General features: G+C 38.6%; 1 protein-coding gene across 15 annotated transcripts in view; it reads left to right on the top strand.

Moving 5' to 3' along the window:
* Positions 1-26,336, top strand: part of Cask (calcium/calmodulin dependent serine protein kinase) — a 320,516-nt gene that overhangs the window by 227,437 nt on the left and 66,743 nt on the right. For 10 of the 15 annotated variants that reach the window (XM_005352874.3, XM_005352873.3, XM_005352871.3 and 7 more), the window contains exons 10-12: positions 4,588-4,687; positions 8,964-8,981; positions 18,271-18,392. In XM_005352874.3, the coding sequence (XP_005352931.1) occupies positions 4,588-4,687; positions 8,964-8,981; positions 18,271-18,392 (240 nt within the window). The remainder of the gene's footprint in view (positions 1-4,587; positions 4,688-8,963; positions 8,982-18,270; positions 18,393-26,336) is intronic. The other 5 variants (XM_005352875.3, XM_013348391.2, XM_005352872.3 and 2 more) reach the window with 1 other exon arrangement.

Raw genomic sequence — 26,336 nt, 5'->3', positions numbered from 1 at the left:
ACTCTCCCTCATTGGAAGCCTTGAGCAAATTATCTAAAGTCTCTGTGTCTTAGTGTAGTCATGGGTGAGTTACCCATGTTCCAGTGGACAGTTCCATACCTGTATCCATGCAGGCAACTCTTATTCCACCCAGTGAGGTCACAAAGTAAAAACAGACCCGAAACAAAAGGACAGAAAAGTAGGGTACAAGCAGTGGAAGATGTAGGGGGCTGGGTGTGACCAGAATATATTAAATACATGTAGAAATTGTCAAATGAGAAATTATTTTAAAAAGGAAAAGAACATAGCAAGGGAGATTTCTGACAACTCTCTATTTCTTTCCTTTATTGGTTTTGCAAATTGCAAAAGTATGCCTTGCCTGCTTCTCTGCCTGCCGATCAGTCTTCTCTAAGATGAGGCAGTTTAGGAATGGCCCTTTAGTACTTTAAAAGCAGAAAGTTGAGATCTTATCATGATTTTTCTTAACAGATTCTGAATAGTCTTAACTTAAAATTATGTTTCATCCTTAAAACATGCTAAAGTATACCTAGTAAATTTGAAGAGCAAGCTTCTTTGTCAGAGTTGAGTAAACCAGAAAATTGGAGAACTGTTTATATAAGATACCGTTTTTATTGCTGTGCCGAACACGCTGTTCACTAGCCATAGTTTACTGGAGGAGTTGGCCAACAGTGGCCTGGGGGTCCAGTTCAGCCTTTGAGGGGTGTAAAGTTTTATTGAAAGTCAGTGTTGTATATCATTTATATTTGTGTGCTTTGATGGCAGAGTTGAGTAGTATCAAAAGAAATCATGTAGCCTTCGAAGCCTAAAATATTTGTGATCTGTCCCTTTACAGGGTAAAAAAATGTTAACTTCTGGGAGAGTAGAAACATTTAAATTAGGAAGAATGGTCAGTGGATCTCAGTTCTGCCCACTGTTGATAACATCTTTAATCATAACAGGTTGCTAGGCCTATCTGGACCTCAATTTTCTCAACTATGAAATGAATCTTTTAGAATTGCCCATCACTGAGATTTCCTCTCAATACATAATAAAATTCTGTGAGCCTGAGCTATTTTGAAACTGTTTTCCTATTTCACATAATTGACTTGCATTGCATAGTGGAACCGTGTATGGTCACTGAGCTGAGAAAACTAAATCCACCAAACTGCCAGCCATAGGCCAGAGAAATCAGGAACTAGCCGCTTCAGAGCAGTATTTTCTGGCTCTGTTAAGTACTGGTATAAGTGTTTAGAAGATCTTCAACTACAGAAGTAGTTGGAAAAAGCCTTAAAACCTAACACTAACATACAAAGAAACTCAGCTGAACTTAACTTGGAAATAAAACAAAACATCTCTAAATTTTGATTTGGGTATGTGGGAAATATGAGTTGATGCCTAAAAATTCCATTCTGCCCAGCTTTTAGGGAGCATGTATAAGATGCAAGGTGAAATGAGACTCTTGTGGCTGTGAGAGTGGGAGAGCTGGCCATACTCCCCTCGTCTACCATGTTGTGGTGAGGGTGAGGGAAAGATGGCTGACACCTGTGCTGGGCAGGGGAGATGACCCTCCCCCTTACCAGCTACAGAACTCAGAAAAGCGGACCCTGTACCTTACCTGGACGATACAGTAGTACCCTGTTGGCAGAGGTGTGGGAGAGCTGTCCCCATTATGCATATGTCGTGTGTGGCATGGGAGGGGAGAGAGGCCCACCCTAGCCATCCACACCTGATGCACGTAGGAAAACTGGCCCTGAGGTCATAAGAACAGGAGCGCTGCCCCTGGCCCTCATCTGCAGCACTCAGGAGAGTCGCCCCTGCACCTCCCCTGGGCATCACAGTGGAGCTGGCCCTGAAGGTGTAGTTGTGGGAGATCACACCCTAAGGATGAGAAAGCAGGAGAACAGGCCCTTACTCATCTCTGCTGCAAGGGGTGAACTGGCCAGGGCAATGCTGTGGAACTCACCCTGGTGGCAAAGACAGGGGAAAGCTGGCAGGCCAAGCAACCCTGCAACTACCCAGGTCTAGAACCAGGGTTATGTGTTGTTGGCCCACCCCAACATCCACCCCATTTGTGATCTCCTGGACAGCAGGGGAGGGGGTCCTTTGGACAGAGGGCTGCAGGATCTCCAATAGGGAAGCAACAAGATGCCCAAGAAGAGTCCCAGGGAGGACCCAGTGTCAATGGTGTAGACTAGGGGTCTCAAACCAGACCAATGATTCTTTTCAGTGAACGCCTGCATGTAAACATATATGGAAAAGGGGTTTACTGCGTGACTCATTGTGTCACAGTACACTTCCAGAACAAGATTTTCCCTTTCTTCCTCCCCTCCCCCTTTGTCACTTAAATTTATTTTGTTTTCTTCTTGGGGGGGGGATAGGTAAGATTGGGAGACATAATGTAACAGACACAAAGACTAAATAAAAAGAAAAGAAGAAAAGAAAAAGATTCTTCTGTAGAAAGATCTCAACAGTCACTATTTTTCCTATATGGTTGGTATAATTCTACATTAGAAACCTTGTTTTAACCCCATACTATGGGAAATCTAGGCAGTCACCTCAAATGGCAGTATCAAAACCGTTTGTGTTTTATTTTGTATGTGTTTCACTTTTTTTGTCTTTTTTTAGGGCAATAATTGTAGTGGTAGTAGTTGTTGTTTTAAGGTGATAATTTTAGTGGTTGTGGTAGTGGTTGCTGTTGCTGCTGCTGCTCTAAGGCATGGTCTTACTATAGCCCAGGCTAGACTGGAACTCCCAATGTCCCTGCCTCACCCATAGTCATAAAATAGCATGCCTAGCATCAGTTCTTTACTTCCTGTAGTCTATTTTTCAATTAAAATTTAGAGGAGAAATCTTAACATGACCCCCCAAAAAAGTGGACCTTGTGGAAATGCATTGCCACTGGCTTTTTATGTATTTACCAACAAGTTTCTACATACATGGCAGATTTATCTTTCCTTTCAGAAAAACTCATGAGCTCAACATTTAAAATTTACATAGAAACTCTGATAGATTTAGACCACTTTGGCTATTTGATATTTAAACTACCTAAGTGAATAATTCTATATAGAGCATCAGAAGATTTGCACTTATGCCTGCCTCTATTTTAGTGGACTTAGTAATGATTTATACTTCCAGAATGTTCGACAGCGTTCAAAGCACTTTTGTGTACATTAAGACTTTTGGCAATGTTATATAGCAAATTTAAGGTACATCCCCTTTGAGATTCTCAATTTGCAGATAAGAAAACCTAGAGAGGCGTTAGATAGATGGCTCTGTCACAAAAAGTGCTTCCTACACAAGCACAAGAATGAGTTCCATCCCTAGCACCTGCATAAGAACACATAATCCCAGCCCTGAGGCAGAGATGGGGGATGCCTAGAGCCTGGTGACTAGGCAGCCTAGTCTAATCAGCAAGCCCCTGTTCCCAGTGAGGGACTCTGTCTCAGAAAGCAAACTGAATGGCTTCTGAGGAATGACACCTAGGTTTGACCACCTGTGCACACGCATCCACATAAACATGCACAAATACACACACAAGAACAAGACAACCTAGAGAGCTTTAATGATCTACTCAAGCAATATTCCAGAGCTAGAACCAGGCAGAGCTAGAGAGCAAACATGGCTGTTTATGCTTTTTCCTATTAACTAAAACAATAACTCCCATTGCTTTCCCACACGGTACTCTTAAAAGATGCCAGGCACTCAGTATGCCAGTGCTTCTCTACTAGGGTTCAATGGGTCCTCTCTGTATGTAGCTTCCAGGATCCACACATAACCAGGTGAAGTGTTCCATGTCTATAATCCCAGCACTTGGAAGTAGAGGCAATGGGATCAAGAGTTTGGGCCAGCCCCGATTACATAACAAGTTCAAGGCCACTCTGTGCTACATAATACTCAATCTCAAAAACTGAAAAAAAGTTACATGTAGTTGATTCTAATGTATAGCCTGATTGAGAATTGATGTGCAAGAGTAGTGTAGTCATTGTTACAAAAAGAGAAGAGAAAAAAGTTTGATAAAAGAAAACCTCATAGTCCTACTACTCAGTGATACTAGTGTTAATATTCTGATATATGTTTACTGTTTTATAATTACTATTTTTCCAAAGAAGAAACCAGACTATGCACTATATTTTAGAAGCTTCTTTTTCTTTTGTTTTTTTCACGACAGGGTTTCTCTGTGTAGCTTTAGCTATCCTGGAGCTTCTATAGACCAGGCTGGCCTTGAGCTCAAAGGATCTGCCTTCCAAGTTCTGGAATTAAAGGTGTTCACCACCACCGTCTGTCTTGAAAGCTTTTTAAAATATAATTTATTGCAAACATCTTTCTGTTCTACTAAATATCCTTTCTGCCACATCATTTTATGGTGACAGAGTTTTGTACCATATGGTACATATGCAAGTCTAAGATGTAATTAGTTTATGTACTTCATTCCGCAAATGGAAGTGGTATAAAGTGATCCAAAGTTGTTTTGAGAGCCACCTCTCTCCTAGCCAACATTCCTTACAAATTTACTTTCTGCATAATTCTTAAGGTAAATAACCGTTTAGATAATGCCTTATGTTTCTGGGTATGTTTTAATTGTATGGTTTTTTTATCTTTTTGCATTAGGGTGCAGTACTAGCTGCTGTGTCAAGTCATAAATTCAACTCCTTCTATGGGGACCCTCCTGAAGAGTTACCAGATTTCTCTGAAGACCCTACCTCCTCAGGTAATTTGGAAAGTCCCTCATTCACCTGTGTGAATCACTTGGCATACATCTTTTCTCATTCATTCTGAATAATCTTTGTGGGAATTTAGTCGAGACCTCCAAGAGATTCTAAAGAAGTTTGATAGCCACCAAATCCTACCTACAGGTGTCTGGTTCCTCTTTATTTGAATACCAAAGCTGTGTTCCCCGAATGCTCCCAAACCAACATTATGCCAGTTTCTGTTTACCTCAATACTTCTTCCCCTTTGTGCACTCCAAACTCTACGCTCCATTTCATCCACCCCAATGTCATAATCAGACTCGCTGGATCTCGACAATCATCTTCTCCCCCTGCAAAACCTTCTAGTAGAAGATTTTCCCATGTCAGCTACAGGGAATCAGAATTGGGGACAGCACTGCTTGAAATTTAGTCCTTCCATATAAAAGCTGTCTTGGGAGCTTTAAACAGTTACCAAGTTCTTCTTTCTGTAAAGTCTCTAACTCATGTGTGCAAGTATTCAAGGAAGAAGCTCATAGAAGAGTTACCTGTTTTGACGGATGACGCGTAAGTACTCCTGGGGGAGAAAAAGCTGCTAGTGCTCACACAATCATTCTGCAAAATGCTCACATTTCCATCTGACCGGTGAGGTAGGTGTTCACCAGGACCATTCACTAAAACTCTAAATGACCAGTTTAGATGCAAAGTGCTCAGATCTCTTTTTTCCTTTTTATTTATTCTTCTTTCATACAATACATCCCTACCACAGCCTTTCCTCCGTCCTCTGCTCCCAGTCCTCCCTCACACTTCCTTCTTCCCAGATCCACTGCTCCTCCATTTCCCTTCAGAAAAGAACAGGCCTCCCACTAGTATCAGCTCAACAAGGCATAACAAAATGCAGTAAGACTAGGCACAAGCCCTCATATCGAGGAAGCCCAGCAGAAAGAAAAGGGTTCCATGAGCAGCAAATAGTCAGAGACACCACCCCACCCCCGACTCCCACTGTTAGGAATCCAACAAAAACCCCAAGCTAAACAACCACAGCACACATGCAGAGGACTTAGCCCGGACCCATGCAGGCTATGTGGTTGCCACTTCAGTCTCGCTGAGCCCCTATGAGCCCTGCTTACTTGGTTCTGTGGATCATTTTCGTGGTGGATCATTTTCTTGTGGTGTCCTTGGCCCTACTGGCTACTACAATCCTTCCTCCAACTCTTATGAGGGGTTCCCCAAGCTCCGCCTAATGTTTGGCTGTGGGTCACTGCATCTGCTCCCATCAGCTGCTGGAGGAAGCCTCTCTGATAATGATTGGGCCAGACACTGATCTATGAGTATAGCAGAATATCGTTAGGAATAATTTCATTGACCTTTTGTCAGTCATGTTGGTTCTACCCTAGGTCTCTCAGCCATCCAGCTTCTGGATCCTGGCTGTCCAGTGTTGGACATGGGCTCCTTCTGGTTTATTTCCTTAGCTCTTGCGTTGTATGTCATCGAGCATCATCTTTACTTCTGTTCAAGACAATTTTTATGTGGTTGGATTTTTCCTTCTAATTTGACTTTTATATGCCTAAACTGGTTTCTATAATATTTGTATATGAGCATTAGAATTCAGACTTGAGACCCTTCCTACAGCATGAGCAGTATTCCCAAAGTCAGCAATATAAGAGTGCTTTTTCCTTGGTGGTTCTAGAAATGTCAGTGTTTATGCTTCTTGTCTCTCTTCATGCACATATGTGCACACACAGACTCAATCTCTTACCAAGCAGTATGTGTGTATCTACACCATATGCAAAATGACAGGACTGAGTTTCCCAATCCAGCAGGTGTGTACTTCCTCCTTTTGACTTTTACCAATCGGGATATGAATCTTCCTCTTTTGAGTGAAGGTGATTTCCAAACACATTCAGAATCTTAGAGAAGTGACGGGGGAGAAAGCCCAGAGGCTTCCTCTTGTGCTGCCCCAGGACCTGCCTGAGCCCTTATGGTGCAGTGGCCTGGGGCATAGTTGTCATTATACACATGCTCGGATCAGTTCGTCTCTGTCCTCCCCCCCCCCCCCCGTTATATTTTGTTCCCATTTCCTGGACAATTTTTAGAGCTTGACCATTTCTCTTCTGGCTTTCAGCATAGATTACAGTTGACCCTATGTAGGGAGAGTGTATCCAGGCATGGATTTTATTTCATATTTGTGATGACATACTAGATTCACAATTTGTACTATATTTAGAATAAATTATCTCTTTGAGATGTGTGCTCAATGTCTATACTGTCACTTTCTAGAAAACGTTGTACTCCTTGTAAATCACTTTGTAAACCTAATCTCCAGAATTTGCCTTTAATTAATATTTACCTCTCTACCCACTGAGAACATAATGAGGATGTAGGTGTTCTTTTTCTGAAAAAGTTGAAATTTTTTCTTTACAGAAAGAAATTATATTTGTAGACATGCTTATTTATATTAAACATACTTTATCATCTAGGTTTTCCCTTCTTTAGTACAATCTTTAAATGATTTGGTTGAAACAGTTTCTTAGTTTTTGTCGTTTTTAAGTAACGACAAAAAAGCTTCTTCCACCATCTTGTAGCCAAATTGCAAGATCTCACATTAATTGTTCACAGTTGAGCATTCCTTCTTGGCATCCCTTTCCTGCATTCTCACTTTGTTACGTTCTTTTTCTCTCTTCTCTTTTCTTTAATCTGGAAATTTCATGATCTTCTAAGCAATGTATATTTTAAATGGCTACGGCAATTCCCTGTAAAGGATTTTTTTCAGTGATGCTTTATGGGTACTACAAACAAAAAGTAGAAGAATTAAAATCTAGATGTAAGTCACTACCATAAATGAAGAGGAAATTTTTATGTAGTCAGAAGTCAAAAGCAAAGAAGGTTTTTAAAGAAAAGTGTAAATTTTCCTACACGCTTCACATAGCTAAGAGAAATTATTTATACATTTCTAAAATTAATTTTTAATACTAAGCCTTTTGTGGAAGGCATTCTGCCCTAATCAACATTACTGACCAAGCAGCCATCTGGCTACCGTGTCCTCTCTGCAGCCAACACTAATGCAGCCGCTGCCAAAAAAAAAGCCATTTCTGTATTTTATCTAGACTCAAATAGAGCTTTGCAATTCTGTAAATGAAAATAGCTGCATTTGTTTTCCATTACTTCCATCTTCTTTTTAGTATTTCCATTAATTTTCAAACCCAAAATCTTCTCTATTTATCCTTATACTTGTTCATTTTAAATTCCCAAAGTTAACCTTTCCTGTCTTTCTGTTTGAATTTGTATGGATTTGTTTTATACTACAAAACGAGAAGCACATTTTGTGATTACCTGCAAATGCATCCAAGACAAAAAAGAGAGAAATAGCTGCAGAACCTATACTTGTAGGGTACTGCTGGGGGCTGGGCAGAAAAAGGGCTGGGAAGACAAAACAGTGTATTTCACCACTGCTCATTCTTTACACTGACTGTCCTCGTGTTCTATCTTTCATAATACCTTTTCTGTTCTTTTTTTTTTTTTTTTGGTTTTTCGAGACAGGGTTTCTCTGTGGCTTTGGAGCCTGTCCTGGAACTAGCTCTGTAGGCCAGGCTGGTCTCGAACTCACAGAGATCCGCCTGCCTCTGCCTTCTGAGTGCTGGGATTAAAGGCGTGCGCCACCACCGCCCGGCTCACCTTTTCTGTTCTTACAGAGTGATAGATTGGTACTTTTTTTACATAAGCCTAACAAAAGTAATAATTGGCAATCCCAATTTTGTGTCCCAAATTTTCTTAAAATTCTCTCTACAACATTTTTTTGAGGACAGAGACTATTACTGCTTGCCCACAAAATGCAGCATGTTATATCCTTAAATTAAAGTTTAACATCGTAATGTGTATGCATTTGAGAAAATGTGAGTATTTAAAAATTAATAAGCTCCCCAGCTTGTCATCCAAAGAAAAGTTTGACATGTTTAGGTTATGCTATTGTAATGTAACACATTTTTTTCTTAAAGATACTTTTCTATTTTGATTTTTATGACCTTCATTATGTATTTACTAGATTCCTTAAGGTTAATCTTATCGTAAACAGTTACTTTGCTACTTAATTCAAAGTGGAAATAGTCTGTTTTCATATTCCAAAGCAAAGAATTTAGAATTAGATCCCAGTGACTGATGTGTGAAATTTTTTTTGGGGGGGGGTTGGTGTCGACTGGGTGACTGTGCTTGTGGCTTATCTAGTGGGCCCAACTATGGCTTGATGACCTGCTTGCTCTAAAATCATGTTTGTCCTTTGTCCATATGCTGCCTTCCTCCTAGGACTTCTAGCAGCAGAAAGTAGGTATCCCTTTGTTTTCCTCTAAGGTTTATCTTTATGCAAAAGTGTTTGGCTTTGCATGGTTCATAATTGGCTTGACTTTTCCACGGCTGTTTGTGTTTAGATGTTTAAATGTGAATTTTACACTGTCTGACCATAAAATGAGAACTCGTATGTATTGATTTCCTGGGGCATTGCTATTCAACTTAATTTCTCACTTATTTCAAAAGTCAAAAGGAGGCAGAGTTAAATTTTCAACCACACTTAATATTATTTCACATGTGAATTTCAAACACAAATATATTCATTCAGGGACAAGATAACATTTTATTTTGAAGTTTCAAGAAAACTTTTAGGGTAAGTGAGTTTCCTTTTGACAGTTTCATACATGAGTGGGGTTTGTTGCTGATACAGAGTCCTTTCTCAGTTTATTAATGTTGGGCTGTGAAATGAGCCCTGAAACCATGTCCTTGAACAACTTGACCATTAAATATAGTTCTCAGAAGGCATAGAGTTACACAGGTGCAACCCCAGCACTCAGGAGGGTGAGGCAGGGGAGTCACACATAGAAGACCAGCCCTGTCTCAAAAAAAATAAATAATAGCGAATAGTAATGATGGGTTTACCTTAATTGCAAAAAGATGTAATCTGAATATGTGGGGAAATTAATCTGTAAGAAATATGCACACATATGTAAGTAAAACTGAGGCAGTCCAGATAAAGTGGGTAGTTTGCATTAACGTCAGTATTCAAAATGCAAAATAAAACTTTACTTCAAAGTGATGCTTACTAAAGGAAAGTAAATAAGAGACAAAGATAAATTAGAAAATCTGAGTGCTAACAATTAAATTCATTGCCACTTTTGTTCATTTGGTATTTATAGCTAAATTTGCAGCCAGTACAAAAATCCCATCATCTACTGGTAGTCTATGGCTGAGTACTGGATTGCTTCATTCTCCGTGCAGTGCCTGTGGATCAGAAGTAGGGCCATGGCTTTCCTAAGTGCCCCTGCCAAAAGATCTCTTGCAGTGGTGCTCCAGAGCTGCCATCCCCCTTTGAAGGCATGACTCACCCAGTAGTTAATAGAAAATTTCTGTTCCTCACTGGCTGTGACCTTGTCTATAAGACTGTTCACAACCTGGCAGCTTACTGCCCCAACACAAATGACTAAAGAGAAGCCAAGAGTTGTGCCCTTGTTTTTCCAAGACAGGGAACAATTTTTAACCTTGCCACAGAAGTGCCATTCTATATGCTCAGTCCCCATGCCAGGAAAAGGAGTTGATCACAAACAGTATATAGCAGGGGACAGGATCTTAGGGACCCAGAAGCTACCTATATATCCATGCCAGTATATAAATGTAAAAATATAAATCAATATTATATTTTAAAATATAAAATAGAAATATGAAATATAAATAAATACAAAAATAGAAAACAATTAAGCAATCAATCTCTTCTTCCTTCTTTCCTCTTTCCTTATTCCTCTCTCACTATCCCTTTTAATCAACCATGCGCCTATCATCACAATTGAAGATGAGCGTCCTATCCGTCATACTTACTAGTCTGTGTAAAACGTTACACAAATGGCCATTTAAGGGATAGCCAAATATTGTTAAAGTACTTTGAAAAAATCATGCTCAAAAAATGTTACTATTTATGCCTACTGTCACACACCTTTAAGCCCTAGGACTTGAGAAGCAGAGGCAAGGAGATCTCTATGAGTTCAAGGCCAGCACGGTCTATTTAGTGAGTTCCAAGACAGCCAGAGCTGCATAGAGACATCCTGTCTCAAAAAAAAACCCAAAGTAAAAATAAAGAAAGAAAGAATATTACTTCTTGGAAACCAATCATTTTAATAAACATGATGTCACTAGAATTATAGCCTATGTATACTGATGAAATATATATGTATATATGTAGAGTTGCTTAAGAAACTTAAGATAATACATTTTTGAGGTACCTATACCATAATCTACATATAAGGAATCTAAGACATTATTATCATGTGCAAATTTTCACAACTGGAACTGCATATAGTACACATACCAGAATTTAAAGTACAGTTTCCATTGTGGGATTTACTATTAGATAATTATAGCTTGATTAAAATGCTGAATTTGCTTTAGACGCTGAAAATAAAAGCTGTTGACTAGGAGATGGTGGTAAGAAGAGATGGGCTGCAGTTAGATGGGGCCATATTTTTGAGTGATGGCAGATTATATTTAAATTGGTGAGTTAACTTAATAAAGTACACTTTTGATTAAGAAAAAATTTTGAGACCAGGTCTCACTATGTAGCCCTGGCTGGCCCTGAACTCACAGAGATCTGCCTTCCTCTATCTCCTGAGTGCTGACATTTAAAGACATGTGCCACCAAATCTGGCAAAACAAAATATATAAACATGATATTGCTTAGCTGGGGACAGGGTTAACATCTATAATCTCAGCACCCAAGAAGGATGAGACAGGATAATCATAACTTCAAGGCTAGCCTGAGCTACGTAATGAAACCCTATCTTTAAACAAGGTATCATGTTGTCAAGGGAGAGGCTCTTAGTGGGTGATAAGAGTATGCACAGTGGGACAGTGTTGTGCTAATGAGCCTCTGCTGAAGTGGGCAATAGACGGTATTGCTTACCCTTCAAAAGGAGTGGGTTGCCTTCACATGCTGCATTTGCCAGTGTTGCCATGTTGCTTAGCTGTACAAGAAATGTATGTACACAAGAAATGCACACAGATCTTTCTTGAAATAACTACAGGTAAACATTGGAGCACCCAAGCCCATTGAATGGTAAACTTGAGATTCATATACTTTACTGTATTTCAGTTTTATCTAGGGAAGAATTGAAATCTCTGCTGAACTGTTCAAGAGTGAAGTGACTGGTGTTAGCCACTCACCACTTACTTTGCCGTGAATGAGAAATAAAGTGATTTGCCAGTGGATAGCTAGCTATAAAGTGATAGATCCGTACAACAAGCTGTGAACGACTCTGTGGGCTGGGTGGTTCTCAGACTTTCTGCCTGTTTGGAGTTGTTCATAGTTCGCTAAGTGGGGGAAAGGTTTTGAGAGGGACTCAGACTACACTGACACTGAGAACCACGTAGTTTAAGCATTATTATTTTGTCCTTTGAGGTTTATTTTCACTTGGTAATTTTTTTGTGAGACTTTACCACCCTTGAAATAAAACTGTTCTGGATCCAGAGCTTTTATTGACCTTAAAAACATAGTCCCCTTTAAATAAATAGGCCTAGAAAACACTTTTAAAGTAGTTGACATATTTATGCTGTTTTTACTATTGTTTCATAATAGCATCAGAAGACTTTTCAGAAAAACTTTCTGAGAAATGAGATTCTTTACAAAAATAGAAATATTTTCAACCTGAACTTTTAAAAACACACTTGATTACTGAATGAACGGTGTAAAATATTATCCTAAGCCAGGATATAATTGCTTTTAGTAAATGTATCAGTGTAAAAGTTTGAGCAAAATGCTAGAAAAGAATCTTATATGGTAAATGCAAATGAGATTAAGAAGAGAATAGAAATTGGAAAGCACAGCATTACTGAACATGTGATGTGGGTGCATTGCCAAGGTAATATGTGATATAAGGTTATAGAGAGAACAGTGGAACAGGAGTCATAGTTGGGTCCTAGGATTCATTTCTCTGCTTCCCATCTCAGAGTAGCCCTCAGATAGGTTATTGAACCCTGATAAGCTTCCAGTTTTTCAAATGTAAAAGCATTTGCCTGCTTAACAGTGTTGCTGTCAAGTCACGTCAGATAGCAAGGATAAAACACAAATTACCATACATACATTTGTATGAAAATAATTTCCACTCTGATTTTTATCTAGGCATGCTAGCTCGCACCTGTAATCCCATCTCTTGGGAGACTGACACAGGAATTTGAGGCCAGCCTGAGCTACATAGCAAGATTCTGTTTCCAAAAAATAAAAATGTTTTCTGTGGGTAAATCTTCTATTTTAATACTTAACTCTAAATTCTTCAAAATTTGTTTAGAAAAAATACTTTTAATCAAGAATCATTGATAAAGCATCCTTTTGAACCACACACTCTACAAGGTACAGTCCAGAATACAAAAGCAAATAGGATGCCTGTGGTTGTGCCATTAGATAGCTGTCTCCTAGGGAGAACTTGTGGACTACTTATTGGCTAACTGGTTTGGTTTTTTTAAGGCAGTTAAACATTTATTCCAGGGTTTTATAGGAAAGTATCATTTTCAATCTTTAAAAAAGTCATTTGTTCCTAGATGACAATATTGATCTACAAAATGAATACTAGTAACAGCTTAATCATCTGTGTCTAGTGCCTGTATTTTAAATCTGAAGCAATAGCAGTGGGAAAACCTTACCAAAATCTTTATGTCAATGTATTTTTACCCAGGTTTGTTTTATTTTGTATGAATATTTTGCGCGCGTGTGTGTGTGTGTGTGTGTGTGTGTGTGTGTGTGTGTGTGTGTGTGTGTGTGTGTACACTATGTGTTTCTGGTGCTCTCAAAGATCAGATGAAGCATTATATCCCCTAGAGTTGGAGTTACAGATGGTTGTGAGCCACTGTGTGGCTGCTGGGACTCAACCTGGGTCCTCTGAAAGTGCAATCACTGCTTTTAGTACTAAGCCATCTCTCCAGCCCCATGTTAATTTATTTTTTTCTTTCATTGAAGAACTATGGGCCTTTTAGATGGGTTTGGTACTTGATTAGGGATACTAATTGTACACATCCATCAGCCCCAAAATATGTTTTGTAGTTCTGCTGGTCAAACACAGAGAAAGAAATAACAAGATTGCAGGCAATGGCACAGCAGAGGCTGGAGGATCTCTTATAAGTTCTAGGCCAATAAAGAAATAATAAGGCTAGAATTGGTTCTTTAAAAAGAAGCTGTGGATTGGTCACAGTTTGGGATGGAGTATAGTTCAGTAGAAGAGTATCTGCCAGCCATGAATGGAGCCTTGACTTCAATCTCCAGCTCTGAAAATAATAACAACAGCAGCCACAGGTAAAGGAAAGATTTTAAAATTAAAGCAAAACCATTTATTCAATTTGAGAAACGAAAGAAAAATTAAGTGAAACAATTCTACATAATTACAGAAACTTAGTGACTTTTTTTCAATGACTTAAGTACAACTGGGGAAGTGTTCCCTTTCATGAGGGAGAGTACATTAAATGAATCCCATTTGTGTATAAACTAGTAAGGGACTATAAGTCCCTCCAGAAGTGACAGATAGAAGTATAGTAGACCATTGGAGACAATGGGAATGTAGGCTAACAGATGTCTTCCATGTTTTCAGAAAGACATCCATCCAGTGGCCCCATCAGCAGATTTATGCCGTGGTTAAAGCGGGGACTTTCTGCTCATCCTCCTCTTCCTCCCCAACCCTGTCCCAGGATTACTCACTTCAGGGTGTAGTTTGCCTTCTGCATACACCAACTTCGGAGGTCCTTGAGGCTTGAGAGCATAGTTCTGTTTTCCGTTGAAGCCCCTACCTAGCACCTGGCACAAAGGAAAAACATTCAGTTCAGTAAGGAACTTAGTTATGGGCTGATGCACTAGGGCCAAGTTCTTTTCCAACCTCTATATCTATGCATGAACCACGACTGTTGCAGTTTCCTATGTGCTTCCTAGCCAGGCAATTAGTATAGTAAGTCAGGCAAAGCATAGACTTTTAAGCTAAGACCTAGTTCTACCACTTCCTAGCAGGAACCTTTGAAAAGCAAATCTCTATCTAGAAAGATGGAATGATATCTGCCTTTATATGTTGGCAAATAATAGAAACTAAAGAATTCAGAGCTGATGTTCTTATTAATTCTCTTTTTAATTTATCTTTATTATTTTAACTGTATGTGTGTGGAGGGGGTGTATGCCATGAGTACAGTTGACCACAAAGGAAAGAGGCATCAAATCCCCCTAGAGCTGGAGTTACAGGCAATTGAGAGCTAGGAATTGAGCCTGGGTCCTCTGCAAGAGCAGCAAGTGATCATAAGTACAAGCCATCTCTCCAGCCCCTATTAATCATTCTAAGGGACAATCCGGTTCACTGCTTGTAGACATTATAAAATATATAACATACAGACCAGCCTTGGGGATTTTATAACCCTTTAAAAAAGGAATAAACAGAAGTCCAGTGAGTGACATGTGGAATGTGCTGACAGGACAAGAAAGACACACGTACTTGGGGAGTTCACAGATCCACTAGTGATATACCCTGGTCAGGTACAAGCGGGAGTGCGTTCCACTCACCAGCCTGGCCACCTTAGTATTCATTTAATACATGATGGTTTTGTTTTAATCTTACTAGGAAGCTGCTATATAGTTATATATATGAGCACAAAAAAATACTAAAATGACTGAACGAAAATAACTAGGTTTTATGTTATCTGACTTTAAGTATACAAAAACCTATTTCCTTAATATTTTTGTTGCTTTAGTTTCACAAGTTTAGGACTTTAGAACTGATTTTAACAATTTGATAACCCCGGTATCATTTAATTCTGCTAGTGATGATGTACTTTAAGCAATTCAAGATTCATAGGGACATTGGGGACTAATTTTTTTCCACATGTTCTCTTAACTTTGCAGATCTTTCAGTAAGGATGAACAAAGTTGGTTTTGTGTTACTTTACAGTGTGTTGTTGTTTTGTTGTTCTTTGAGGGTTTTGCTTGTTACTACATTGAGCAAACTAAAAATCCTAAAAGCGGGTAAAAGGCAATAGATTGCATCTGTCCATACACCTTCAGGAATACCAGGGGCAGAGGACTGGTTGTACCTTTTTATCCCATTCAAAACCTACTTAATATTTCTGGTGAAAATCTCAATAGCCTGATAGGCATAAATTATCCAAAATTTAAAAGTACCACTTGTTACTTCTCAACAAATAAATGGTCAAACTAGCATATTCATGCCATGGACTACAACTCAGCAGTAAAGAGGAGCAAACTGGATGACTGCAAAGAAGTATGCCAGGCTTAAAAAAAGAGCCAATCTCCTGCCAGGTGGTGTTGGCACATACCTTTAATCCCAGCATTTGGGAGGTAAAAGTGGGGTGGATCTCTATGAGTTTGAGGTCAGCCTGGTCTACAAGAGCTAGTTCCAGGATAGGCTCCAAAATGACAGAGAAACCCTGTCTCAAAAAAACTTTAAAAAAAAAAGAGCCAATCTCCAATGGTTATGTGCTATGTGATTTCATTTATATAATATCACAAAAAGACAAAATTATAGAAGTGAAGAACACATTGGTAGTTGTCAGGGCTTAGGAAAGAGCAGAACAGGAGGAAAATGAGTGACTTGGAGGCATCATGAAGATGCCTTGTGGGGACAGATGTTTGTAGCTTATTTTACCTGTATCATCATCCTGACTGAGATGTCTACTAAGGTTTTTGTCATATAGCAATATTGGAGGAAACTGAATGAACTTAGATCTTTGTGTCATTTTTTACAAGTGCATTGCATCTATAACTATCCCAAAATAAAGACAATTTTTAAATAGCCACAGTAATTTCCACGTGGATAGATTTGTAACTTAAACAGCAAAACTTTAATGTAGCTAAATAGTACTATGAAAATCAGTAGCTTGGGTAGCAACTTGTTTTTGCTATTGTAGAAACCTTGGAACATATGAACAAGAACAGGATGAACTCAGTAGGGAAATAATAGTTACTCTTACACTTCTGGTAGATTTATTCCTATCTTTTCCACTGTGTGTGTGTGTGTGTGTGTGTCTGTCTGTCTGGGTTTTTTTTTACCATAATTAGGAAATATGTTACATGGGTTATTGTTCTACTTTTCTAAATTTTGTATAATGAGAATTTTATTATATCTTTAGTTTTTTCAAAAAATTTTTATTCATCTATATATTTCATTATGTGAACATCCTGTAATTTACCTAATCATTATCTATTAGATTTATCTTCCATTTATATGATAAATATCCTTGTACAAAATCTTATTTTTCTCTTTAAGGTCAATTTTTGCAAATGAAATTAGCAGTTTGAAACACATTAGCATTTAAGTTTTTTTGACATATGTTGCCAGATTACCTTCTGGGGAATAACACTGATTTACATTCTTACCAATAAACGTATTGTAATGGAATCTAAGACAAGAAGAACTAGAAACAGTTCTTAAGAATATTTCACTTTTGTCTGAAACAGGATTTTTATAAACTCAGCACTGACATTTTGGATTAGGCAACTCTTTGTTGTGAAGTGCTGTCCTAGACCTTGGAGAATATTCAGTACCATACCTACCTTCTACTCCTACAGGCCAATAGCCACCCTCACTTCTGCTATTGTGACAACCCAAACTAGCCCCAGACACTAAGAAATGTCCCCTTGGAGGACAATCCAAATCTCCCACCCAGCTGAGAACCACTAATCTGAGGACATAACTATGAATGAAGTACCTATTCTTAGACTTTCTTGGTATATACAAATGTGCTGAAGCCTCTAGGGATTCTTCTTATCAGATGTTTATTTACATGTTGTCTGTAGAGTAAGACACATTCTTTAAGGCTGTGTATATGACTTTAATAATGTTCATGTGTATCTTTCACTAATGATCCTGCCTAGTGTGCTAAACATGAGGAAATGTAGGGAAACTGATAATGCTTCCATTCCTCTGCCCTAAAAAATGATTTTCTAAAACTTTCATGTGGTATTTGGATGTGTCCATTATGCATGCACCTGTTTGTCTACCAACCTTTGTCTTTGGGTCTGTATAATGTCCTGAGACAATGAGAGTAACTTTGGTTCTCTTGACTTCAGATGTAAAGTTTAAAGAGGAATAAACTGACTGGGGTCTTTGCTAACTAAAACTATAAAAGAATTTGCAAGCTTATTTTAAGCAGCAAGATCTCTCAATTGAGGCTTTGTGCCTCTTATCCATAGTTGACTGTTGTTTCTTGATAGAATGCCCATGTGTAAAAGGCCCACCTATGTTGTTTCTATAATATTGCAATGCCTTGGGGTTCTCTACCCTTACTCTTTAGCTGATGTATAACTTGTTGCACCCAGATCTTCTGTCACAGTAGCCCAGTTATGTTTATAGAGTGCTTTAATTTAAATATCCATACTTAAGTTCACTTTTAAAAACAAAAGACACATTTTGTTGAGAACATAAATACTTAAAATATTGTGCCCTTTAATGATATGAAGCACATATAAGCCTCTCCTTCATAAAAACGCGAGCCTTCTGAATCCTGAGCTCATTATTATTATTAAATGCAAGCTTAAGGTTTCAAGGTAGTGTAACAGTGATGATGTGCTAGCAGTTCTTTCCCATTGCACCTCCAGGAGCTGTGTCGCAGGTGCTGGACAGCCTGGAAGAGATTCACGCACTCACGGACTGCAGTGAAAAGGACCTAGATTTTCTACACAGTGTTTTCCAGGATCAGCATCTTCACACACTGCTAGATGTAAGTCTCGTCTTTTTAGTTTTCTTGTTTGGAAAACATTTACTATTTAGCAGACCTTTTTACTTTATAGAGATTCGCAGATTTCTATCTTTGCACTTCATTTTCAGTTTCTTTGAATCTTTGAAAAATGGGACAAACTATATAGTACAACTTCCAAACCAAAATAAAGCAAATGTGTAGTACAAATGCAGTATATTTTATCTAACCACAATGTGGAAATTGTATATACTTATATTTATAAATAATGTGTGCATGCAAGTGATGAGTTTTTAAAGAGTATAGCATAACCCTAATTTACCAACGTATATTTTATTTCTTTTATAATAAACTATTAATCTTAACGGTGATTTCTTTCTATTGCTTTAAAACATTATTCCTCAAGCAAGCATACAGAAGTGATAAAAACAAATGAGATACTGGGCAGTGGACTAGCTCTCTTCACACACATAAATATTTAATATCACTGATACACTGGGATTCATACAAATGATGTCTTCAAACATAAGAGCGTGTTCCATCATTAAATTTGGCAGGCTTCTTCACCAGCAGATTAGGGCACAAATAAACAAAAAAACAAAAACAGAAGCTAGACTAGGTGTGGTGGCACATGCCTTTAATCCCAGCACTTGGAAGGCTAGGGCAGGCGGATCTCTGGGAGTTTGAGGCCAGCCCAGTCTACAGAGAGTTTCAGGCCAGCCAAGACTGCACAGTGAGACCCTACTCCCCCTCCCAAAAAGAATATAAACAGAAACTGACCACCCATGCCTACATTCATTATAGTATCAGAAAGAATATAAACAGAAACTGACCACCCATGCCTACATTCAGTATAGTATCAGAAAGAATATAAACAGAAACTGACCACCCATGCCTACATTCAGTGTAGTATCTGAAAGCTTACACGATTTCTCCAGTGAAAATCTTGGATGGTTCTGATGGTAAGAGTACATGTCAGTCATTTTTGTAGGAAGCTTTTTGCCATAATAGAGAACAAAACTTGCTTTGGAAGACCTAGAAATATTTGGTACTACTTGATTCACGCACCATGGGATACAGATTACATTAAAGCAAAACTTTACAGGATATTCTATAGATCATTCTTCTGCTATGGCAGTAAGAGAGAAAAGACTTTAATTGGTTATGTCATGTGGGATTCAAAATGGGCATTATTATATTAACAGTGCTAAGATGTCCTGAAAAAAGAAACCTTTTGAGATTTATTTAATAACATTTCTCAAACTAATTCAGGCACAAATCTTTTACATTGAAATCCTGTAAAACCCTATTTTGATGAGTACTGCTATGGGGAAAGCTGAGCTAAGAATGTTGCATGATATTGCAGCTTCGCACTGAATAATTATAGTTATTGAAGAGTGGTTTTTCTCCATAAATTTGGTCAAAAACTGATTATCAGATTTCCTAAGTTTAGCTTTGGGGGTGACGTTTATGAGGCTATGTGTACATGTACCCACATACATGTAGAGGCCAGAGACTGACATGGAGTATCTTCTTTACTCACTCTCTACCTTATTTTTTGAGACAAGTTGTCTCACTAAACCTGCAGCTTTTTTATTCATGTAGGCGGACTGGGCAGTGAACTATAGGGGTCCTCCAGCACTGAAGTTGCAGACACAATGCTGAGCCCAGCTTTTTATATAGATTTCTGGGGACCTGAATTCAAGCCCTAATGCTTACACAGTGCACATTTTCCTCACTGAGCCATCGACCCCTCCCCTGGTTTGGCTTTTTCTATGATTCAGAGCTCATTAACTGCTGTAACAACAGTCTGAAATTCTGAAGAGTCTGGAGAAAGAGCACTTGCTCTTCTTCCAGAGAAGCCAAGTTCAGTTCTTATCACCCACAACAGACATCTCACAACTGCCTATAACTCCAGCTCCAAGAGATCCAACACCCTCTTCTGGCTTCTATAGGCAACTGTGTTTACAGACACATACTCACACATAGACACATGCATGTAAACAGAATTTAAAATGAGTGTGGAGCTGGTAGATGGCTCAGCGAGTGAAGGTGCCTGCTGCCGAGCTTAATGACTCGAGTTCAATCCCTGGAACCACATAGTGGAAGGAGATGATCAACTCTTGCAAGATGTCCTTTGACCTCTGACTTCAGAATGTAAGGGACCTAAAAAATACAGTTTAGACACGGGCATAGATTGGAGGTGTAACTCAGTGGTAGAACACTTGCTCAGCATGTTCAAGATCTTTGGTTTGATCCTCAGCATTCAGGAGACGGAGGCACAAGGATCACAAGTTAGAAGCCCACCTGGTCTACACAGTGAGACTACCTGAAAAGGAAAAGGGCCAATGATGTGATGCAGCAAGCAAAGGCACTTGCTACCAAGTCTGATGTCCAAAGCCCACACAGTGGAAGAAGAAAACTGACTCCTCAAAGTTGCCTTTGACCTCCACACACGTGCCATAGCATGGAGCCCCCCAAACAATACACATCATACATATACACACATACTCACTCACTCTAATAATAGTAAACAAATTGGAATTCTAAAGCAAGAGATAGTAGGGATGAACAGCTCTTGGGGAGAAACTTTTAAAACTTTGTCCATCCGTATTTCCTCCTTCCACTACTCCACACCCCATGCTTTGAATAAATTGTTTTGTTTTACAGGGTCCTTAATAGTGACAACCACTGGCATAGTTTTGAGGACTATGAATTCTTTCAGGTTGCTGAATCCCAGGGAACCATTTTATGTTATTCTTGTTGACGCAGTAACATTCTGAATATCTGAGTTGGAGACCAGAATTTTTTTTTTTTTTGGTTTTTCGAGACAAGGTTTCTCTGTGGTTTTGGAGCCTGTCCTGGAACTAGCTCTGTAGACCAGGCTGGTCTCGAACTCACAGAGATCCGCCTGCCTCTGCCTCCCGAGTGCTGGGAGAACTTTTAAGCTGACAAAACAAACAAGAGTAAGCGCCTAGGGATGACTGAAGAACATCTGAGGGCTTTGTTTGCCCTAGTCAAAGCTTCAAATTTGAACAAGAAGTTTAGCATTCAGGAAGACATCATTAGAATTTGGAGGGAACAAAATTACCATAGTGTTGACGTGCCTGTCATTTGCAGCAACATGAGTGACCCTGGGAAGCATTTGGATTAGTATAATCAGCCAGACACAGCAGGACAGCTGCAGCATGGTGTCACTCATATGTGGGATCTAACACTGACCTCATAGAAACTGAGTAGAAAAAATAGTCATTATGAGTAGCTCGGGAAGTTGGTAGCAGAAGGATGGGGAGAGGTTGGCCAATAGTCCAGAGTTGCTGGGAAGAATGTGATCTGGTAGTCTCCTGCACAGTAGGGTGACTTTGGTTAACAATATCTATCATATTGAATATTTCAAAGTAGCTATAAGGGAGGATGTTAAGTATTCTTACCACAAATAAATGATAAATGTATGAGGTAACAGGTATACTAAATACCTTGATTTGATTGCCGCCCAATGTCCTTTTTTTTATTGATTTTTATTGAGCTCTACATTTTTCTCTGTTCCTCCCCCTGCCTCTCCCCTCTCTCTTAACACATCGATCGCATCATTGTCTACAAATAATGTATAGTTATTATAAGAGGAGAAAAACCACTGGTTCCTCAGAGGAAGATATGTTCTGACTTGAATTCTAGTTAATCTATAGTTAGAAATGAGTCAAAAAATCTCCAAATATTTGCTGCCTAACTATTCCCAGCACATGAACACTGTTCCTCATTTTGTAGGCAGAAATAGAGAAAGGCATGAGGGTGACCTGCTTACGTCAGCTTCTTTCAGCCTCTGCTTAAAACTCTAAGGCACCGTGTTAAGATGATATACATATTAACTATTTAGGTCATTTTAGTGAGATATAATTTGACATAGATACTAGTTCGCTAAGGCTGCCAAATCAAAGTATCACAAATCAAGTGGTTTAAAGCAGCCACTTCTAACCTTTACTGGCTGTCCCCAACCCCTTGACTTGTAGATAATTCCTTCCAGTCTCTGCTCTGTTCCTCATATGTCACTGTTGTCTATGCTTTTTTATCTGTCTTTACATGGCCTCCTTGAAAGGACACCAGCATTGAGTTTAGAGTTGACCCTGATCCAGTAGACCTCATCTTAATCACATTTGAAAAACCTCCATTTCCAAATAAGTAACATTCTGGGTCTCTAGGTAGAGCTGAACTTTGGGAGACACAATTCAAGGCAGTACAACATGAAAAACTGATTTTACCCTGAATAACCATTTCAATCAGGTATGAGTGCTAACTGCACAAATCCAGCATAAAATAATTCAATGTCATTCTGTCCGTTACTCCCTTTACATTCTAGGAAATAAGGGCTAAAGTATAGTCTTTGTCTTCTTGTGGTCTTTTCGAATCAGTGATGGTTTAAAATTTATGTGGTACTTTGGATGGTCAGTTGATGTATACGTTTTTGATGGTTTTATTTTTTAGATTAAAAAGCTTTTTGCAAATGTTATTTTAGAACAATTCTCAGTCTTCTCATTCTTAGAGAAATTTCCTTATTACAGAATAAATGTTTACTTTGTAAGTAAAGTATTATAAAATATTGTTAAATGACACATTTGTCATCTCTGCTACATTTTGACAACTAAGCTTCAAAAGTTCACTCACTGTCATACCTGACTGCTGGCATGTAGCGCCGTCATGGTAGCGACTGTGATGCCCCACCTAACTAATAGGATTTTGTAGGAAATCTCAAGTTTGTTCTCCAAAACTGTAACCAGTAAATGAATTGCCAAACTAGGAGTGGCTTAATTTGGATGTTGATTTATAAGAAGACTAATAGATTAAGTAGTGTTTTAGTTTTAAATAATATGGTAAAATATTGTATTAGAAATAAGCAAGTGCTGGAATCTCTCATATTGCGTATGACTGGCATTTTTATTATATTTCTTTATTGCTTAGAGACAAGAGTTTTTCCATCTAGTCCGGAAAGCTACAACTCTAGATTTACTATTTTGCATCTTTGAGATGACATTAATTTAGTAGACATGTTTGAAATAGAATATTTTTATAACCCAGAAGTTTCCTAAAGGAGAAAATAGCAACTTAGAGTCTGACAAATAAATTACGACAGTTTAATGTGTAATGGCATTGCCAGTCAGGAAATGCCAAAACTGTTTCTTCTGAATTCTGGATTTAAATGTCTGGAATGAGAAGCCCTGAGGACCTTGGGAGACTCAGTTACTGGTAGTCCCCACCCCACCCAATCTGAAAGAATCATCAGCTTTGGCAGGTACCCAAGCCCCATGGTGGTGGTCTTTGTGCTGTTGTGCACTTCCTAGGGCTGAAGATCAAAATGATTTTGCTTTGGAGCGTCACTTACTCTACCATTTTCAACTGATTAGAAAAAAAATTCCTTGTGTTTCCATCTCTGCAGTGGGAAAGTACTACAAGAAACAAGATACCTGAGAGCTAGCTCGGCGGGGGTCCTTTTAATGTAGATATTTCAGCATACCATTGAGCTTGATATGGTCACTTTTTTGTTTTATTTTTTAGAGACAGAATTTGTGTCTTTGCCGGGCGGTGGTGGCACACACCTTTAATCCCAGCACTCAGGAGGCAGAGGCAGGCGGACCTCTGTGAGTTCGAGACCAGCCTGGTCTACAGAGCTAGTTCCAGGACAGGCTCCAAATCCACAGAGAAACCCTGTCTCGAAAATAAACAAAACAAACAAAAAAAATTTGTGTCTTTTTTAAATTTAGATTCTCCATGTGAAAGAAAATATGTTTTTCTTCCTGAGCTTATTTCATTTAACTTGGTAATCTCCAGTTCATTCTATTTTCCTGTTAATGGCATGGTTTTACATTTTTCTTGTAGCAGAGTTTCACCAAATATTTTAATACTACATTTTATTCATTCATTCAAAAGATTTTAACCACTTCTTAACCACTTAACTCTTAACCACTTCTATTCAACCTTACACTGGACGTTCTAAACAATTTATTAAGACAAGAACAAAAGTCAAAGCATGAAGGTTGGAAAGGAAAATGTAAAAATATCTTCTCACAAAGATGTGAAAATCTTTTTCTTTTTGGTTTTTCGTTCTCAGGTTTTTTCATGACAGGGCTTTTTTCTATAGCAGCCTTGGCTGTCCTGGAACTCACTTTGTAGACCAGTCTGACCTTGAATTTACAGAGATCCTCTTGCCTCTCCTTCCTGAGTGCTGAGATCAGTATGCACCACTATGCTTGACTTATATATGGAAAATCTTAAATAATCTATTTTATAGTCTGTTAGAATTAATAGTGAGTTTAGCATGTTAACAAGAAGTAAGATCAATATGTGTGTTTCATATAGAAACAAAAGTAATGTGAAAATAAGAAAACACCCATGTTATCACAAAAAGGAAGAATACCTAGTAGTAAATTAAAGATAAGGATTATGTTCTTAAAACTGAAATACTGACCAGGTGGTGGTGGCACACGCTTTTAATCCCAGCACTCGGGAGGCAGAGGCAGGCGGATCTCTGTGAGTTCGAGACCAGCCTGGTCTACAGAGCTAGTTCCAGGACAGGCTCCAAAACCACAGAGAAACCCTGTCTCGAAAAACCAAAAAATAAAAAAATAAATAAATTAAAAAAAACTGAAATACTGTAAAAAGAAAGTAAATAAGAAGCAGATAAGTGGAGAGGTAGATTTATTTGTAACAACTCATTTGCATACTGATCTATACCATTCTTATCAACATTCCAGCAGTATTTCTTTATAGAAATTCATACAATGTGGCCTAGGGGAATGATAGCTCAAGGCTCTGACATCCATCCCCAACATTGGGGAAGGGAGCAATAGAGAACTAGAAATTGATGTGATGATCCTAAAATTTATTTTTGGTTTTTTGGGTTTCTTGTTTGTTTGTTTGTTTTTTGAGATAGGGTTTCTCTGTAGCTTTAGAGCCTGTCCTGGAACTAGCTCTTGTAGACCCAGCTGGCCTCAAACTCACAGAGATCCGCCTGCCTCTGCCTCCCGAGTGCTGGGATTAAAGGCTTGTGCTACCACCTCCCAGTGATTCAGAAATTTATATGGACATATCAAAAAGATGACAAAGAATAATAACGTAAGAGAAATAATTTCAATTCTTACTTATAAAGCTATTAAAAACAAAATAGATATATAGGCTGATGGAACAAAAAGGGATTTAGAAATAAATTCCCACATTTATAGTTAATTTCCATGAAAAATGTCAAGGCAATTATGTGGCACAAATAATAAAACCCCAGAGAGGGGTTAAAGCTGAAGATCAGAGAAACAGAGCAGTAAACCTCTAAAGAGATCTTTACCCTTACCTATACTTAGACTAAAGGGATGATCCTCAGAGTGCCTACACTGCACTGTCTCCACCAAATATCAGACTCCACTCTCCAGTGGGTTCCTATCTCTTCCCCTTTATATGTCTCTTTCTGCCCAGCCATATCGCTTCTGTCTCCATCTCCTAGTGCTGGGATTAAAGGTGTGTGCCTCCCAAACACTGGGATTAAAGGTGTGAGCCACCACGCCCTGGATCAGTTTCTGGGTTGATCTTGTATAGCCCAGGGTAGCCTTGAACTCACAGAGATACAGTTGCCTCTGTCTCCTGAATTCTGGGATTAAAGGTGTGTGCCAATACTCCCTGGCCTCTAGTAGCTTAGCTTTGCACTCTAATCTTCAGGCAAACTTTATTTATTAAAATACAAATAAAATATCAGTACATTTCCCCTTTTTGCCTAAAATTTTAAAAGACTATAAACAATATAAGAAAAACTATATACAATAAGTACAATAACTGTATACAATATATACAGGTAATAAGTACATCAACAATGTCTAGTCCATTTGCATTTGACAAATTCAGAGAAAATACTCCATTATCTAGCCTAGCCTATCTTGGTGGATCCAAAGTCTTGTACCTAATTTACTTTCTATCATAATTTGCATTACCATC

This window comes from Microtus ochrogaster, chromosome 10, assembly GCF_000317375.1.
Source record: "Microtus ochrogaster isolate Prairie Vole_2 chromosome 10, MicOch1.0, whole genome shotgun sequence".
NCBI lineage: Eukaryota > Metazoa > Chordata > Mammalia > Rodentia > Cricetidae > Microtus > Microtus ochrogaster.
The sequence above is the reverse complement of the archived record's forward strand: the minus strand, read 5'-3'. Positions and strand labels throughout refer to the sequence as shown.